At 34.3% G+C, this 19,780-nt stretch overlaps 1 protein-coding gene across 1 annotated transcript; it reads left to right on the forward strand.

Moving 5' to 3' along the window:
• The first annotated feature begins 524 nt into the window (after nt 1-524).
• On the forward strand, nt 525-19,500 carry LOC115961681 (endoribonuclease Dicer homolog 3). The gene is made up of 25 exons (XM_031080618.1): nt 525-693; nt 836-1,016; nt 1,261-1,374; nt 2,273-2,407; nt 2,965-3,034; nt 4,041-4,105; nt 4,201-4,332; nt 4,497-4,649; nt 5,104-5,233; nt 9,370-9,475; nt 9,632-9,824; nt 9,916-10,076; nt 10,207-10,425; nt 10,545-10,810; nt 11,310-11,581; nt 11,734-12,302; nt 12,399-12,487; nt 13,153-13,370; nt 13,469-13,678; nt 15,529-16,005; nt 16,380-16,652; nt 16,979-17,302; nt 17,943-18,195; nt 18,478-18,589; nt 19,098-19,500. The coding sequence occupies exons 1-25, from the start codon at nt 536-538 to the stop codon at nt 19,318-19,320; spliced, it is 5,103 nt and encodes a 1,700-aa protein (XP_030936478.1). The 5' UTR covers nt 525-535; the 3' UTR covers nt 19,321-19,500.
• The last annotated feature ends 280 nt before the right edge of the window (nt 19,501-19,780 follow it).

The raw sequence follows: 19,780 nt of genomic DNA on the forward strand, positions 1-19,780 counted from the left end.
CTTTGTTTTTGCTTTCATTTTTTGTAACATTCTCCAAAATGTATAAAAACATTCAACCCTTTCAAATTCTCTATGCAAAGAACTTAAAAAAAAAAAAAAAAAAAAGGTTAGGAAATTACCAAAACAATCCTACTATTTGTTTTTTGTTTTATTTGTTCTTTCATGCTTTTGGCGTTTTACTCTTCCCATCAGAACCAAATAAAAGTTAACGTCAAACATAATAGTAATACTGTGTTAATTAATTAATCATCCCCTTCACGTTTTTATGAGTATTTGTTAATTGTTATGATTGACACCCCTATTCACGTTTGTTGTGTTTTTGCTCTCCCTTGCATGAATTCATTCATTCAATAAATAATGAGAGAGGGAGAGAGAGAGAGAGAGAGAGAGAGAAATTCAGAGAGACAGAGAATCAGGGACATTAATTGTTCTGATACTCAAAAGTTTTTTTCTCACGCGGTTCAGAACTCTTCAGATACTTAACTATTTTTGACAGTGTGTGTCAAAACCCCATATGTTGTTATACAACATAAATATGCATTCTACGATGCAAGATTTTCATACTTCTCTTAAAAAAATAAGTTTCAGTGGCATGGCCTCCAACACGGAAACAAGTCTTCTCAATGCTCTTCTTGATCATTCTCCTCAAGAATCACCAACTTCCCACAATTCCAGGCACTTCTTCCCCAGAAGGTTTTTTCATTTCTTTTCTTTATTATTATTATTATTTTAATTTTTTCATCCAAATATATTTTGATGAGGTGAAAGGTGGTGAATTTTACTAGTCTGGTATGTTCATATGCACATATGTGCATGTGTATTTTCATGTGGACAGGTATCAAGAAGAAGTGTTTGAAGTTGCAAAGAGGTGGAACACAATAGCAGTGTTGAAGACTGGTGCTGGGAAGACTATAATTGCTGTCATGCTCATCAAACACAGGGGTCAAGATATCAACTTTTGCACTGACCATAAGAAGATCATTTTCTTGGCTCCCACTGTTCATCTTGTCCATCAGGCAAGTTCTTTTGGTTTTGCCTCCTTTCATTTTGTTTCCTTTTTGGCCCTTCCCTTGATTTCAAATATGATTGTCCCCCACTCATCCTTCTTTCAATATTTTATCCCTATTGGTTTCTTTGAACCTTCGAGTAATAAAGTAAGTAATTAATGAAAAATATATCTTTGTTGCAAAAAGGAAATAATATAATTTTTGGCTAATTGATTCATTTTCATGCTGAAACAAGCGGGTTTTATGGATGCAGCAATTTGGTGTAATTAAGAATTATACGGATTTTGAGGTGGAAGAGTACTATGGAGACAAGGGGGTTGATGAATGGAACTTAATGCGCTGGGAAAAGGAAATTTATGAGCATGACGTAAGTTTGATTCTTACACCATCAAAATAATGATAATAATGTCAATGATCCCTCTACTCTAGTGTCATTGTATATGTTGCCAAAAGAAGAATTATTATTTTTTATAATCAAAAGAAGAAGAAGAAGAATTATTGGTGCATGTATACATAATCTATCTATGGTTATCTAACTGAATCTCCAATTCTGTGTGTGATGTTGGTATCCAAAAGTTTTGGCTTTATGGTGTTTCATAATTTTGGTTTCAAGAGCCAACTTACTGCAATGCATCCTTGTTAACAACATTAAAAAAAAAAATCAAAATCAAAATCTTAAATGGGAAACTTGCACTGGCTAATCAAGCCAACATTTGAATGAATAGCTGAGAAGAAACAAACCATGGTTATCTAGCAAGTTTTCAATAGTTCGAAATCTTGGTCTTCTAGATAAGGTCTTGAAGATGTTGTATTGATTGACTCAAAGATTAAATCAAGTAGAGCAATGAGCAGAGTGTCAACTTTGAAGAACTTATTTCGTGTTTCAAAAGTACATGGTTATTTTCCTTTCCATATCTAAGTTTTTTGGTTGTGTACTAACAAATCAATATGAGATGCTTTTAGATGAAAACAGTAAAAATTGCTGATAAATTTAGAATAACAAACTATTTGAAGATATTTTATGAGCATTTATCACTTGTCATGCTCCACTTTTAGATAAATTCAAAATGTTGAGATTCTAAATCAGTATTCTTATGTTACCTCACAATAATGTATGAATATTTCTCGATTCACTTGTAATGCTATTTTCAAGAAATCTTTCTTGAATCATTCTTCATGTATAAATATCATTTCCTGGAATCCCGGATAGAACTGAGTATTCTCAATTTTATAATTGATCTATATCTTTTCTTCTTATCATATAGGTATTGGTTATGACACCCCAGATTCTCTTGGATGCATTGAGAAAGGCATTTGTCAGTCTAGAAAAAGTACGCTTGCTGATTTTTGATGAATGCCATCATGCTACTGGAAACCATCCTTATACAAAAATAATGAAGGTTGATAACTTTTGTCTCCAGGAACTCTTCCATTGTCTTTGTTGTAATTCATCATACATCACTTTCACTTTCATTTTCTTTACACAAGTACACATATGGGTTTGGTTCAGTTTATATATGGTGTAAGTTTTTGTTTATGTTACACCACTCAACATTTTTATTGGTTAAGTTTTTCTTTAAAACTACTGTTGGGTTAACTTTATTTTTTCTCGTACTTGTCATCCTCTTTAAATATCAAGTGATTTGAAATTAAAAACCATCTCATCTATAAATTGTTCCAAATTTAAGTGCTTGTTATTATTTTAAAATAAACTAAATGCAAGACTTTATAGATTGGAAAGTAAACGACACCTAATTGATATGATATTTGTTACGCATGATATGCATGGAGAGAACATGTGATCCAAAGGTGCAATAATCGACAAATAATCTAATATAAAGTTGTTGAGAGGAGGAACCTGAACATAAGCCTATTAATATGTATGTATGTCTGTATATAAGCATTTATGTATGAGATCAGCTAGCGCCTGAATGATTACTACCTTGTTATGATGAAGGAATTTTATCACAAATCTAGTGAGAAGCCAAAGATTTTTGGAATGACAGCATCACCTGTAATTAGAAAAGGTATGATATTGCTGTTTCTGCATGCTCAATATGTCATTGTAAGCAATTTTTGGGTTTGATGCTCTCTACATGTTTTTTAGATCCTTAATTTCTATTGCTTCCATTGATATTTCTTGGCAATTTTTCTCTCATTTTTCAATTGTTGAGGTTTGAAGCTTTGAATCTGAAGTTGAAAAGTTTGTTAGATGCGCCTAACAACTCTGAATTTCTTGTTAAATGTTGAGTATTAGTCTGTCTACATTGTATTTAACCTTCATCAGTGATGCAGATTTAGAGGAAGATTGCTTGGCACTTGTTGAGATAATCAGTTCATGCCTCTGGTAGCATACAGCTTGATAACAATAATCCTCATTCTGCCATTCCTTAAGATACTCTAGCAGTAATTACTAAAATTTGCTTAATCGCACTCCTTGTTCATCCTCCTCAACCTGCTCTTTCTAAAATTCTAACTAGCTCTCTAGAATGTAAAGGTCCTTCATTAAATCTGCTAAGGATTTTAGTTGATTGCACATTGCTTCTGTTTTAGATCTATTGAACTTTAAGCTACAAATTTTTAGTGGAAATATACAGTAATCCCCTTTGCAAATTTAATCCAAACTCTGGTGAAAACGCATAATAGTTTCATATCAGTAAGTACATTTATAAGTTGATAGACACATCTGACGGTTTAAATTATTACATTAAGAAACCGTGGGTATTGTTGGATGTACTACTGGATATACCTGATGTGTATGGTATTCCAGTATAAGCAAGTCTTCTCATAGTTTGCTCATCATCTGAACAATCTTGGGATCCTAAAGAGAATGATTCTTAGTAGTAAACTCTTTTCCATCTAAAGTTCAGTATTGTTTACAAATTTTGCTCCTTCTTGTTATGCTTTGTAAGACATAATTTGACCTTATTTTTCATGGGTCATTCTTTGCATATTCATTACCAAGTTTGTGTTATCCAGGCCTAATGGTATATCACATAATTTAATATAAGTATATGCAACCCTGTGCATCAGGTGTCTCATCCACCATTGATTGTGAGTGTCAATTGTCAGAACTTGAGAGCATCCTGGATTCCCAGGTACATAAAGATTTTAATGATTATAATACTCCACATTGATAATAGAACTAATCTCCATCATTCACACATAAATATATTGAAATATGCTGCTGCAGATATATACTACTGATGACGGAAAAGAGATGGAAGTACATGTTCCCTCTGCAAAAGAAACTTGTATATTTTATGACCAAGCTTGGTTTCCCAGCTTGAATTTGAAAGCAAAGTTGGAAGCCTCATGGTCTAAGGTATTCCACAATCATGTTATATGTACATGCATACATGTATGTACAAAAACATACACAGACACACAAGCATGCATGCTTGTTTACACTCAAACACATCATTCTTTGCTGCTTTTAACTTTGTGTGCTAAAGTGAGAGAACTAAAACAAATTTATTTCATGAACAGTTTGATGCTTTATTGTTAAAGTTACCCGGGTCACAGCATAGTCACTACAAAGACATTGATGAAAAACTCAAGACGCTGCGAAAGAGGTTGTCCAATGATCTTGCAAAGATTTTGTACTGCCTTGATGATCTAGGTCCAATATGTGCCTATGAGGTATAATTTTACTCTCAGAATGTGCTCCTCTATAGAGTCCCTCATATTTACTTTAAGAAATCCAACTTGTGTTAGTCACAAAAATTATCAGCCTTATGATTTACTGTTTAGATACACAGAGAAACACATCAATTACTGTAAAATTAACTTTGGTAAACAAGTTGTCTTGAATAAAATTCATGAGAATGAATTTTTGGTTGGTATTTTTAATTATTATGTCATAGTTTCTTACTAACCAAACAAACTTTGTTAGTTTCCTCCCATTATGCTTAAGTTCATCCTTGTTTGAAGAAACTGTCTATTCTAATTCTCCCAGATAAAGCATTTACTGTTAAATAACTGTATTATGGTTACAGGTGAAAGCTCCCTTTGCACTGCTTCGGTTTTCATTATCTTGTGGTCTTTCCTTTTGGCTCTGATTTGATACTTCTATATAATGTTACCTTCATTGTAGGCGGTTAAAGTCTGTCTAGAGAATGCCCCTAATGGCCAAGAAGATTTTGAGATTTATAGAGAAATTTCCCTAGAGTGTAAATATTTTCTTGAGGAAGTCCTATGCATAATTGGGGAGCTTTTTCCACATGGTATGCTATAATACAATTGCTTTCTATTATAGTCCATTTTATACAGTACCAACAATTTGATCTTTTTTCTTTTTTCTTTATTGTTGTGTTCTTATCTTGATATATATATATATATATATTAATGATGCATTTCATAATCCACAACAAGCTGCTTTTGTTTCCTTTTTCTGTAATTATAGTTGTTGACATGTCTTGTCTGTTTCACTTGCTTTTTTCCTAAGTTAAATTATTATTCAGGCGTCGCCATTCTTTGTCAGTAATTTTCATTCTCTCTATCAGCCATCAGTTATTGTCAATTTCTTGATGTTTAGCAATAATTCATTTCTACATTGGGGGAATCATTTAACAATTTTTCATTTTAAAAATTTTCATTTCTTTAGGAAAAATGGGAAATTTATAATTATTTAACCTAGAAATACTTAGAAAGTACTTTCTGTGCTGTTTTTATGATAACCTTTCTTATTGTTAATGGTAGTTCCTGCCACTGAACACCATAATTGAATTATATAGTAGTAGTCTATATTCTTTCTAATCCAGACCAGATATTAGATGAGTTCAGATTGGAATCAAGCCATCCATGCTTTGTTTTAAATATATTTTTTGTGATTAACATAAAAGGGTCCGGTTAATGTGTGCCCTTAGGGCACACATTAAGCTATCCAATTTTAGAAACATTTTATCGGAAATTGAAAAAGCTGTCAATACTTTTTCAATTCCCGAGAAAATATTTCCAAATATAGGTTGCTTAATGTGTGCCCTAAGGGCACACATTAGTAAAATCCAACATAAAAATATCTCTCTTACATTGTTCTAAAACTTGTCTATTTTTTCTCTACTTGGGCACACCCAATAAAAAGGGGGGAAAAAGTTTTAAGTTTCTACTTTCAACTTCGAAGTCACTTGGAGTTTTCAGCCCTCCTCTGTCCTCTAAGCTTGTCACAATATCACTGAATCCTTGCTCTCTTCACAATGGGATATCATTCCATTCATAAAGTATTCTTCAACAGTGGGACATTGAACTTAGGTAATAATGATGTTTATGTATTCTTCAATCATCTTTCTAGTTTCTTCTGCAAATGGTTGCAAGTTCAGTGTTGAGAAACTTTATTTTGTTGTTATAGCAGAAGTGAGCCTACTGTCACACTTCTTTGCCTGTTTTGGTACTTCTTTTTCTTCCAATCCATATTCCAATCTTGTTTGTAATGGTTTTCCTAATGATTGAAACTAAACTTCTGGTCCTTCCAAACCATACATTCTTTGTTTTAAGGTCTAAAAATCTGGACTTCCCTTTCAATAGCCCAAGTTCCCCAAAATCCTCTTATCCACATCTGTTATTAACATTCTTGTAATTTTGTTCTGTTACTAACATTCTTATAATTTCACAATTGCAAACCGAATTTGTTCTTCCTCATCGCTTTGCCCAATTAAGGTGCATGCACAAGAGTGGAATGGTGATTTGAGATGTTTCCATAAGATTCTTAACAAAAAAATTCAAGATTCCCTACATGATCTTGAAGTGGAAGATTTTCCCATTTATTCCATCATATTGTTTAGTATTTTAGTAACATTCGAATCTAAAACTCTCATGGACACGTCATTTAGATAGCATTGGATAGTGGATAGTGTTAGTTTTTAGACCTCTTAACACAATATGTTTAACCTAATATTAAGCCAAGTTAATTAACAAGTTTGTTAATAAGATCTAGGTTAAACCAATTTGTGTAAAACAGATATAATGTGGAAAATAAAGAACACACAAATCTGATAACCCAGGAAAACTTAACCGGTAAAAAACCTGGGAAGGATTTAACTTAACTATCCTCAAAGTAAAAACAGATTCACTATGAAAGAATTGAAGTTTGTACAATAAGACTTAGACCACTAACATCTTTTTGCTACCTAGTGTAGAAAACTTACTACCATGACCACGTGACAGTTCCGAGTCCACAGACTATTTCTTTCCTTGATTTGCAGCAACCACAAGTTCTCCTACTTGTGACTTTGAGACTCCACTCAAAGGTTTCAAATCTTCTTTAAAGTTCTTTATGCAGCAACTGAAGCAATCATCAAGTCCTTGACGTGAATCTTGATCTTAATAACTCTATATGTGTGTATAGAGATAAACACCTCTCAGATTCAACACACAACTCAACAAAGACCTCTAAAATGTAGCTAGGGTTTTTCTTTTTATACTTGGAGTGAAACACTTAACCCTACACGTCATATGGGCTTGAGCTGGTTTAGAAATTTTGCAAAAAATTGCTAATCCACGATTCTCGATCAATCAAGCTTTACAAATTTTGAATAGTAATTTCTGCAATTACTCGATACCAACTTTACATCAATCCAAACTTTGAGCAAGCCTAAACCTAGACTCTATATTTTGATCATGGTTTGCCAACAAATACAAAATGAAGTTCTAATACATTAGTTCCTAAAGTCTTAGAACCTAACAAATAGATTCCAACATTTGTGGTGTAAACACAAGATTAGACCTCCAATTATATATACCTATGGGCATAAGTGTAAAAGGAAGATGGTCCAACCTTTGGCCTTATGGATGGAACCTACTAATAATTGGACCTAATACTTACTAATCCCAATCATATAATAATTATGATTTCTTTTGAGTATCTTGTTATTCGCTTTTCCTCGCTAGTTTAGGAGTTTAATTTCTTTCTTGCAAGCAAATTAAGGTTTTGGCCCCCTATTTAAGAAACCCTAAGTTTAGTTTCCTAGGACAGAGTCTGATTGATAATAAACTTTCTTTTATTATTATTTTTAGTGGTATGTTATCAACTTCAACCAACCATAGGTGCTGACTCTTAGAGGTTCGCCCTTACTTGGTGCTAACTCTAAGCAGGTAGATGCTAACTCCTAGGTCCCCTATCTTCATTTTCCTATTCTTCTACTTTATAGGGCATCGTTATAGTTTGTCTTGCATCAAATTTGGTATCTGAGCTCTACTTTGATAAGATTGTCAAAATATATGGTCTTCCCAAGACAACAATGTCTGATAGGGATGTTCACCTCATAACCTATTTTTGGAAGACCTTGTGGCATTTAATAGACACCAAAGTGAAGTTTACCTTTGGAGTTTCAAGTAGGATATGTATGATTCGTATTAGACCAACCTTTGGGAGTGTTTAAGAAATTGCAAGCTCGTAGTGCCGGACTGTTCTAGATACTGAAATGGGTTGGCCCAAATGCCTATGCCATTGACTTTACTCATGATTGTGGCATTATGATACAAACCTATGGATATAACTCACCCTTGAAAACTTGTTTGCAAGGGGAGAGTGTCCAAGAGCTTATAAACACACGGTTAAACTTGGACTTAAGACATGTAGGACACTTGGATCATAACACATTAGCTCTACTTTCCTAGGTCACCTTATCTTTATTTTTCTGTTCTTCTAGTTTATTGTGCATTGTTTTAGTTTGTCCTGTTTGAATTTGGCCAAAGCTTTTCAATAATTTGTGCTCTAAAATTCTAAATCTAGTGAGAGCAACACACAGGCACGTACATACACACCATATGTTTAGATACATGTATGACCAGCATGGGGATGAGCCTTGATCTCAGAGTGTCGTATTTTCTGCTTACTTATTACTGCTTAACATACACAATCTTACTACTTTCATTGATGCGGCATCTGCATTATCAATTACAGAGTCGCATAGAGTTCTGCCAGCCATGTTAAAGCATTTCGATGATAGCTATCATTACATTGGTAAATGCATATTTTCATAATAAACATTTTTTTCTTGTTGACATTTTTTTTTGGAGTGTCTGCTTTGAAGAGTATGCACTTACAAAATTTTAAGTATGTGTATTCATTGTCACTGTCATTGAGGAATTGGAGAAGCATCATCTGCACTAATGTTACATTGCTGCAAAATCACCTGCTTAGGCCTTTTTTTTTTCTTAATGTAAGAACAGATGTTTTTATTGATAATGCTTTTATTTTTTGGAATTTATCTATTGATAATTTTGTTCTTACCTGATAGTGTTATGCTGGTGAGCATCAATGCTGCTATATGATGTTATTTGCCTGATGCACTATCTATAGCCATTTGATTTAGTTTTGCTTGAAGTGTTAATTACAAATGTTATTTCTTTTTTGACTTCTCAGGCAATGAAAATTTTTTGGATGTTGGACTTGACCATACTAAAGCAGTTCATTTTGGCTACATATCTCCAAAATTGCATGAACTGCTTCATATTTTCCTATCATTTGGGTAATATAACTTTTTTTTTTTAGGGGTGGGGGGGGGTGGGGGGGGGGGGGGGGGGTTGAAGGTGAGGGGGGATAAGAAGTAATAGAACAACTTTACCACTCTAGTAGTATTCAAAACATTACAAAGTCAATTTACCTTTATGTTTTGTTGTTGCAGAGGAGCTAGCCATGTACCATGCCTTATCTTTGTTGATAGAATTGTTACAGCTAAAGTCATTGAAAGATTTGTGAAGAAAGTTACTTGTTTGTCTCATTTCACTGTTTCATATTTAACTGGAAGTAATACAGCAAATGATTCACTGGCACCAAAAATGCAAAAGGAAATTTTGGAATCATTTCGCTCTGGAAAGGTATCTGACTTTTTACATCATGGAAACCGACTTATTGGAGAGCTTTGGTATTTGTAACCCTAAATAATCAATGAATAACCCTTCTATTTAGGTCAATCTATTATTAACTACTGATGTAGTTGAGGAGGGGATTCATGTACCAGACTGCTCCTGTGTGATACGTTTTGATATGCCCAAGACAGTCCGGAGTTATGTTCAGTCTCGTGGACGGGCTCGACAAAATGATTCTTTATTTGTTATGATGCTTGAGAGGTGAAGCCTTCTCTTTCTTGTTTGTGTGTGTATTTCTTGTAAATGTTGAAGATTTCGTCTTCAGCATTCTTAATGTATGTCTGTGTTTTCTACTGTATACTATATAGTTTAATTTTACATTGGTTTACAGGGGAAACATGAAACAAAGGAATCAACTATTTGACATCATAAAAAGCGAGTATTCGATGAAAAACACAGCATTAAATAGAGACCCTGATTCATGCACCTTGAAACCTTGTAGAATTGGGGAAACAAATGCATATTTTGTCAATGCAACTGGAGCATCAGTTAGTTCAGATTCTAGTGTCAGTCTCATAAATCGATATTGTGCAAAGCTCCCTGGTGATAGGTATGCTTATGTGATCCTTGACAGTTATTCAACAGTAGTCATATACAATATGTGTTTACTAACCATTTCCTGAAACATTAAGTGACTTCTTTCATATTAATTGGTTTCTATATAAATAGGTACTACACTCCAAAGCCAAATTTTCAGTTCTCAATTTCCAATGGGTTTTATGAGTGTAAATTAATTTTACCTCCTAATGCGGCCTTTCAAACTATAGTTGGTCCCTTGAGCAGTAATTCTCAAATATCCAAGCAACTCGCATGCTTGGAAGCATGCAAGAAGCTGCATCAAATGGGTGTTTTGAATGATCACCTTCAACCTTCCATAGAAGAGCCTTCAGCAAATGATCTCAATATAAATTGCAAGGAATCAGCTTCGGGTGCTGGTATGCATTTTTATGAACATACTATTTGTTTGGTATGATTTGCATTACAAGCATATAGTTTTCAATCCCTAAGTAATATTTATAGTAGAAAATATCTTGAAATTTAATCTAAAACAGTTCAGAAGACCAGAATATCTATAGCAATAATGAAAATATCCATCGAAAATGCTATTGCTTGCAATCCTATGATATACTTGTCCCGAAAACTGATAAAGGATAATCATATATAAAAGCTTCTGCTCATGCATTTCATATTATGTGCTTTAGTAACATTACCATGTACTTCATTAGAGGAGACTATTGATCATGTTTCTTTCTGTCTACTTTTAATTAACTGCTGAAGTTAGCATTGCATGGTGCTTGATACTTTAGTTATTTCATATATATAAAATGTGGATTTTTTGTTTGTCTGATCACATCCTGATATTTTTTTCATCTGTTAGTGCTGAGGCATTTTGTATTACCTTTTTTTTCCCTTTTTCCTTTGTGTTGTTTGAAGGAACAACTAAAAGGAAGGAATTGCATGGATTAACTAGAATCCGTGCATTATCTGGAACTTGGGGCGAAAAACTTGATGGCACCATATTTCAGGCCTACAAATTTGACTTCTCCTGTACTGTTATTGATGAGATTTATTCTGGATTTGTTCTTCTAATCGATTCAAGGCTTGATGATGATGTGGGAAATGTGAAATTGGATCTTTACTTGGTCTCAAGGATGGTTAAGTCTAGTGTGTCTTCTTATGGGCAAGTGCATTTGGATGCAGAACAGGTACAAATAGAGCTTGTGTGAATGCATTTGTGGTTTTTTTTTTGTGTTTTGTGGTGGGGGGGGGGGGGGGGGGTTGTGGGATAGGGGAAGGAGAGGGGGTTGCTACATATGATGCTTGTGTGAATGCATTTGTTGTCTGTTTTTTTCACCAGATGATGAAAGCAAAGTGCTTTCAGGAATTTTTCTTTAATGGTTTGTATGGGAGATTGTTTGTTGGATCTGAATCAGCTGGAACAAAAAGAGAATTTCTACTTCAGCATGAAACAACTCTACTGTGGAGCCCATCGTGCATGTATTTGCTTCTGCCACTCGAGACATTGAACACTTCATCAATTCATGAAAATTTGAGAATCAATTGGACGGGAATCAATTCTGCTGCTTCTGTAGTAGAATTTTTGAAGAAAAACTCCTTTCTGGGTTCTCAGCACTGTAATGGTAATAGAGAAAATTCATCACCATGTAGGATTAATTTATCTCAAACAAAATGCAAGGATGCCAACATAATCAACTTTGCTAATTGTTCAGTCAATGTAAACGATCTTAAAGATATGGTAGTGTTGGCTATTCACACCGGAAGAATCTACTCCATTATTGAAGTTGTGAGTAATTCATCGGCTAATAGTCATTTTGTGGGTGATACATCTGCTGAGACTTCTTTTGAACAGATGCCTAATGGGGTTTTATCAGATTATAATACTTTTATCGACTACTTCCACAAGAAGTAGGTGATTTATCATCCTGTCTTTTGTTTTGCATTTATTGGCCTACATATTTCCCCGGAAATTTTATGTTTGCATATAATATGAACCCTGATCAGGTATGGAATTGCGCTTATGTACCCGGAACAGCCTTTGTTACGGTTGAAGCAAAGTCATAACCCACACAACCTTCTCAAGAATTTTAATGGTGAGGTTTGTTTGTTTGTTTGCATTCTTGAAATCTGTTGTAATCATTTTTCTTGTATATTTTGCAATCTACACATTATCTTTAGTTTCAATGCGGTCTATAATCTTTTCATGAAATTTTTGCACTAGTTCTCCTTGTAATATTTCTTAGTTTTGAGATTATGGTTACAATTCGTGAGCATAAGTTGGCCTTGATCTATATAGAGGGAGACTTCCTCTTAGTTATCCCATACATACTAGAAAGGCCTTACCTTATGTCATTCTTGAAACTTTTTGAATCTGAATGAAAATATTTCACACACATTCTCCACCACAGTCATGACCTAATCTCATATTATCAGCATCCATATTGCAGCCCTGTTGCTGACTCTTCATAGAATCAAAATCTGGCTGATGCATCCTTTGTAAGAGTAAAACGAGGGGACTTAGTCTTAGGCAACACTACACTAGAATAGTTCACAAGGCTAATTAAGGCTCATGTAAATAGATTCACATATGAAAGAAGGTGCCGATTAGTTTATATTCTCGGCATCTAAATGTAATAGGAAATTTAGTTGTGTAATGATTACACAACTTTGTTTACACTATCTTTTTTTATTATTATTATAAAAATCTGATTTTACACTATAGTCACACTTTATATAATATTTTCTTTTCACTGCACAGGTACTTCTTCTTGTGATGGCCTAGTTAATGAAAAGACTCAAATTCATGTTTTTGTGCCACCTGAGATTTTAGTCTACATCAATGTTTCGGTGGACGTTTTAAGATCATTTTACCTGCTACCGGCATTGATGCACCGTCTGGAATCTCTGATGTTAGCCAGCCAGCTTAGAGGAGAGATCAGTTGTCCCTCTAGTGACTTCCAAATTTCAAGCTCATTGGTTTGTCCTACTGTTGGATTGATATATTGACTTGACTCATCTAATTTCTAATGAATCATTCAGTGTTATGATGATCTAATTAGCATTTTTTTGATTAGATTCTGGAAGCACTGACAACACTAAGATGTTGTGAAAGTTTTTCAATGGAGCGTCTGGAATTGCTTGGGGATTCGGTTCTAAAGTATGCTGTGAGTTGCCACCTATTTCTTAAATATCCAGAAAAACATGAAGGACAATTAACTGCTCGCCGCTCATGGGCTATTTGCAATTCAAACCTACATAAATTAGGAACAGATCACAAATTACAGGTACCTGGCATTATACTTATCTTTTGCTCAGATTCCTTTAATTAATCAGCAATTGTTTTGTCCAACTTTATAAAATAAAATATATATTCACTCTGAGGTGCACCGTATAATCTAAAACTGCCTCTCCTTTCTTCAGTCAAAACTATATGCACTCTATCAATTTATATTTAATTGTATACTGTTAGTTTTTCTTTTTACTTTTTTCCCTCCACAAATATAGAAGTGATACGCTTGAAACATATTTTTTAAATGAAATTTTAAAAATAGCTCTTGATGAGAGAATGAGAAGGTAGCTGTCCTCAGACAGGGGAAGGAAGGGGATAAATTTGGGACTAGTGTGACATGGAAATTTGTCATCAACTACCCTTCAAACTGGATGCTATATCTTGTAAATATTCACAGTATTGTTACCAATTTTCTTTGTTCACTTTTGGAACTAACAAGTAATAAAAGAAAAAGGAGCATATTACCAATGCATTCTTGTGCTTTCTTACTATACTTGTTTAGTTGTCCTACTATCTTCTGTTACCTATGCTCATGTTTTCCTGCTAAATTTTCATAAGCTATGAACCCTATCGTAGGAGTCTCTTTGCATTTCTGTCAAAAATATGACTCTGGAAGTTAAATTGAAACAAACCAAAAATACTGTGGTCCATGTCTTTGGTTCGTGGTGTAGACAAACTTAGAAACTTGGGTTGAATGCTTGGAATGACCCTTGGATTGAAATTTCTGCACCTAAAAATCTTCAACTTATTTTTTATCAACCAACTCTGTCTTTTATGCTTGGATTGATATTCCGTTCACTTGACAGTCCTGTCCACTCTCTATGAAGTCATATTTGTCTCATAATTGTTGAAACCATACCGAGGCTTCTTTCTCCATGTAAAAAGAATCCATTAGAATATTTTGATGAGAAGAAGTGTTGTGGTAGTTGAAATATTGATTACCCTTGTATATGTAATTTGAAGGATTTTCTCCCGCAAATTTTGGAACGTCCAGCTTCAGCCTTCTGAAGGTTGACAACGTCTTACAAATGGGGTTCTTGAACCCTGTCTTGACCAATTTGAAGGATTTTCTCCCTCAAACGTTTGATAATATGTCCAATAACTTTGTTGCCATCTAACATATCTATTTCAGACATTTTTAAAATCTCTCTTTTCAGAAATTCTATCTTTTATGGATTTTTTCCAATGATATTGAGACACGCTCTAAACACACATGCACACACATCTATAAGTGATATCATTGGGTGCATGGTGGTACAGTACCTTTCCTGTTCTAAAACCTTTTGAAATGGCATTTTTATTTTTTCTGCTAATCAGCATCATGTTTGTATTTGAATTTCTTGCTTTGGGTAAATGATATTGTTGTTTTGTAAACATGATTGGAATTTTGGAATATCTAACATGTATATATTACCTAGTGTACATATACTTTTAGTATCCTCCATTTCCAAAATATTATGTTCATATCCTGCTTTGCACCCTTCTTTCGATATATATTGGATTCTACATAGGGCTTCATTAGAATAATGGTTAAATGATTAAATCACAATTTCCTAACAACTTAAACTTTAGGGATAAGTAGTCATTTATCATAGTATCAGAGCAGTGATTCCGAGTTCAAAGCATGTCTCCATTCTTCTAACTCCCACTTTAAAAGTAAAAAATCCCATGTGCACATGAAGGGGAGTGATAATTTATCAGGCTCAATGGTTTTCTGATTTCAAAATACCTAGTTGTCTCACACAGATATCCTTCTATCCTCTGTATAAATTCACTTTAGATTGTTTACTTATATTCAACATAATTTCCTGAGCATTTGAAATGAGGTTATTTCTTATTTGTTAGGGTTATATACGAGATAGTGCATTTGATCCACGTCGTTGGGTTGCTCCAGGACACCGCTCTATACATCCTGTTCCTTGTGAATGTGGTGTGGATGCCTTAGAAGTGCCCTTGGATGCCCAATTCCAAACTGTAGACATGAAAGTTAAAGTTGGAGTTTGCTGTGATAGAGGTCACAGATGGATGACTTCAAAAACAGTAGCTGATTGTGTTGAGGCACTCATCGGAGCATACTATGTTGGTGGTGGATTGGTTGCTGCACTTCACATGATTAAGTGGCTTGGAATTGATGCTGAACTTGAGCCTACATCAGTACTTGAAGCCATTACAAGAGCATCTCTACATTCTTACATCCCAAAAACTAATGAGATTGAAACTCTAGAGTCAAAGCTTGGGTATATATTTTCCACCAAGAGTCTGTTACAGGAGGCCATAACACATGCATCTGAGCAAGAAGCAGGAGTTGGCTACTGTTACCAGGTAGCAATGAAGTCTCTGGGAGACTTTGTATTTGATTGAATTTGCTCTCTTTCTGTCTCTTTTAATCTAGAGCAAGCAAAAGGACATCTAATAGGTTTAAAACAACTCTATAGATGTCTGATGCACTAATGTTTCAGAGAGTTTTTAGCTGATAATATGTATACCTCTGTCAAACAAATCTCTGTTAGGGTATGTACACATACATTCAGCTCTACTTTAGAATGTGAAAGCTTGCATGCTCTCTCTCTCTCTCTCTCTCTCTCTCTCTGTGTGGGACATGAAAAAGTGAAAACAAGATGATGTAGATGCAGGATTTTCTGTCTCCATGAAATTCCGTAAGAAATATCTTTTATGACATCGTGAATTTTTTACAGAGGCTGGAATTTCTTGGGGACTCAGTATTGGATCTGCTAATTACCTGGCATCTCTATCAAAGCCACACAGATATTGATCCAGGCAAGTTGACTGACTTGCGTGGAGCTGCAGTTAGCAATGAAAACTTTGCTCAAGCTGCAGTCAGAAGAAACATTCAACCACACCTTCGACATTGCTCTGGGTTACTTCTTAGTCAAATAGCAGATTATGTGAGGTCATTAACTGAATCTACTGAAACCACTAGGACACTGGAAGAACCAAAATGTCCGAAGGTAAGTTCTTATACTGCCTATTTTTGCTTTCTTTTTAATGAACTGCGCTACTTGTCTAATAAGTATAAAAATTTAACACATGCCATATGCATCATATACTTAAAAATTTATTTCTTACAAATTGTAGTTGTTAGAGCCAGTATATGTGAGCTTGATATTCACTGTCAGCCCAATATTTGACAGCTAAAGCTTTTGAGACCAATGGTTTACCAGCAGTATTTGTATAGGCTATTTGGCTAATATACTTCATGGATTGCCGCTTTGTGATTATGCATCTTTATTTTTGCAATTAAGAGTTTAAAGTAACCATTCTTATTCTGCTACAGGCTCTTGGAGACATGGTGGAAAGTATTGCAGGGGCTATACTTATTGATACCAAGCTTCATCTTGACGATGTGTGGAGAATATTTAAGCCGTTATTATCTCCAATTGTGACCCCAGATAATCTAGTACTGCATCCCTTGCGTAAACTGAACGAATTATGTGACTCTCTTGGGTACTTTAAAAAGGAAATATTTAATGGGGGAGAAATTGTGCATGTTGAGATTAGGTTACAACTTGAAGATGAGCTATTAATTGGGGAGGGATATCATAGGAACAGAAAAGCTGCAAGAGGACAAGCAGCTAAGAGTGTATTGAAGAAACTTGAGGTTTGTTGGTGCTCTATGCCTGGATGCTAGTATTTGAATACCTGCTTTTATACATATATGTGTGTTTTCCAAAAATGTAACTTTTTAGCGCACTTGATCTTTTGTTAGATCAATTTCAAAGCTATTTTAAAAGGAACTTCCAGACCCCTGTGCAAAGAATGAAATACTTAATTTTCCCCCCCTTTTATCAAGAATATCCATTTAAGTAGTTAAAAAAGGACATGTCAATAAACAAGGTAGTGGAGAGTACGACTTTGGATAGCTTAGAATGGCAAAAAAGAATACACATAGATAACCCTAATTAGTCTGTGGAGAATAATACATAACCGACCATAAAATTTTAGGTTTAATGCTTGGTTGTTATTGTTGTTATCAAGAGTATTGTGATATTCAAATTTAGAATTTAAGGGTTTATATTATATAATATGAAACCTTCATAGATAAAATTTATGTTCTAAATGCAGAGTCCAGACCTCCAAACAAATAACTTTAATTTCTAGATAGATGTTTGCCAGATGCTTTGGTGAAAAAGAGTAAATGTCACATATCTCAGATCGCTGACCACATGCTACATGTATCAGATTAATGTCTAACTTGTCATCACCAATATTTACTATAGCTGTAATACTTTATGCAACAGAACAAAGGAATTCTTGACTCCCAGTGTGATTTCAAGAGGAGAACGGGTTGTCCTGGTCATACTAATAATTCATCATCCCAAGACATCGATATTAATAGCTGCAGAAAAATATCCGATGAAGGTTCTTCAGAGTCAATAATCCAAATAAAGCAAAAAACAGCTGAAACCCAATTGCCTGCAGAGTCAACTACAGATGCTTCTCTAGGCCATGACTGTTCCAAGAAAACCCGCAGTCCCAATATTGCCACCCCAGGTCTGCGCCATTTTTTTCTTCTTTTTCTCATTTTGATACTTAAAAGTCAGTGATCCACAAGATCACAGCTGATAGTGATCTAAAAGGACCATTTATGAGATTAGAGTATATTTTATCCTTTATTTCTTCACTAGAATATTAGCTAAGCCATGATCGTTGCAGTTATCTCTCTCTTTAATTCTTAAAATTAGTAAGACCTGGTGGTCTTCCTGCCTTATTCCAGCTTACCCTTCAAAAAATGTATAAAATTCAGGCTAATTTTGTAATGGGTTCTTTTTGCAGTTATTAAGTCAATCAACTTCAAAAGAGGAGGACCCAGAACCACTCTTTTTGACATATGCAAACGACTGCAATGGCCAATGCCTACATTCACACCAACAGAACACAAATCAAGGTTAGCTTCATATTTGCATATTATGATTATGTTCAAGTTATACTTACGAGGTGCAACTGTTTTCAATGCTACATGACTTAATAACTTACTATTGGAAGAGTTTTTTTTTTTTTTTTTTTGGGACAAGTACACGATTAGATTGCATTGCTTCTTTATACTATCTATATTTGCAAAATGTCAAGTTGATCAAATATCAATACCTTCTTAGCTATAAAATGTTTAAATTTCAAATTTTTATTTACTTTTAAATTATACAAATGAGTGAATAAATTGGATAGTAAATAGAATCTAATTAACAAAGTTGGCATGTATATTATCAAGAAAGAGAGTATGTAATCTAATAATGAGATTTTCAAAATATTAATCCAATAAAAAGTTTTAAGTAGTCTAAAGACTATCATTGATAAATAGTTATAGCTATTATAACTTTATCATGAGCTATATATTACTCCAGTATCGTTGATTCTTTTGGTTTTGGCCTAACTATTATCTCCTTTCCTTCCTACAGAACTCCAATTGAAATTGGTGAAGGCCCTGAAAGAAGAACAGGTTTTAATATTTTTGTTTCCAAAATTAGCATCCACATACCAAACTCTGGGATTATCATGTGCACAGGAGATCCGAGAGCTGATAAGAAGAGCTCATTTGACTCTGCAGCACTTGTCATGCTTAATGAGCTAGCACGATTGGAAAAACTTGTGATTGCTGACTCTGCAACTATAGGTGAATGACATCATATGACTTTACCACATTACATTCTCTCAAATTGGAGTTATAGTTGATAGAAAAGCCAAATGTTACTAAATTCTTCCATCCTTGCTTCCTAAAAATTTGATTTGAGCTTTCCGTCAACTAATTAACTGGATGCACTGAACCTCCATTCAATGTTCATAGTCATGTATGTTAAATAATTGCTTGGCCATGGGGCTCTATCTTGCTTTTAAGATAAATCAATTCCTCGTGCTGCTCATTGCTACTGCTATGCATAGAGCAAAATATCCCTTTAGGTTCACCATTGATGATAAGATACACTCCATTTAGAATCAAAGTTAGGTTATACAAAATTTCTCCAATGCCACTTTGCTTGGTTTTGCAGGTTTCTTTTGATTGTATCTAATTCTAGTGCCATGTTGGAAAATTTCGCCCACCTTTAATTTCTTTAAATCCGCATCTCCAATTATACAACACTAG

This window comes from Quercus lobata, chromosome 9, assembly GCF_001633185.2.
Source record: "Quercus lobata isolate SW786 chromosome 9, ValleyOak3.0 Primary Assembly, whole genome shotgun sequence".
NCBI lineage: Eukaryota > Viridiplantae > Streptophyta > Magnoliopsida > Fagales > Fagaceae > Quercus > Quercus lobata.

Bases quoted from the DNA above. Each gene is read 5' to 3' on its own strand.
- LOC115961681 (XM_031080618.1), top strand. From the start codon at position 536: ATGCATTCTACGATGCAAGATTTTCATACTTCTCTTAAAAAAATAAGT. The intron at 4,333-4,496 runs GTATTCCACAAT...TTTCATGAACAG, and splicing joins TGGAAGCCTCATGGTCTAAG to TTTGATGCTTTATTGTTAAA. The intron at 12,303-12,398 runs GTAGGTGATTTA...AACCCTGATCAG, and splicing joins ATCGACTACTTCCACAAGAA to GTATGGAATTGCGCTTATGT.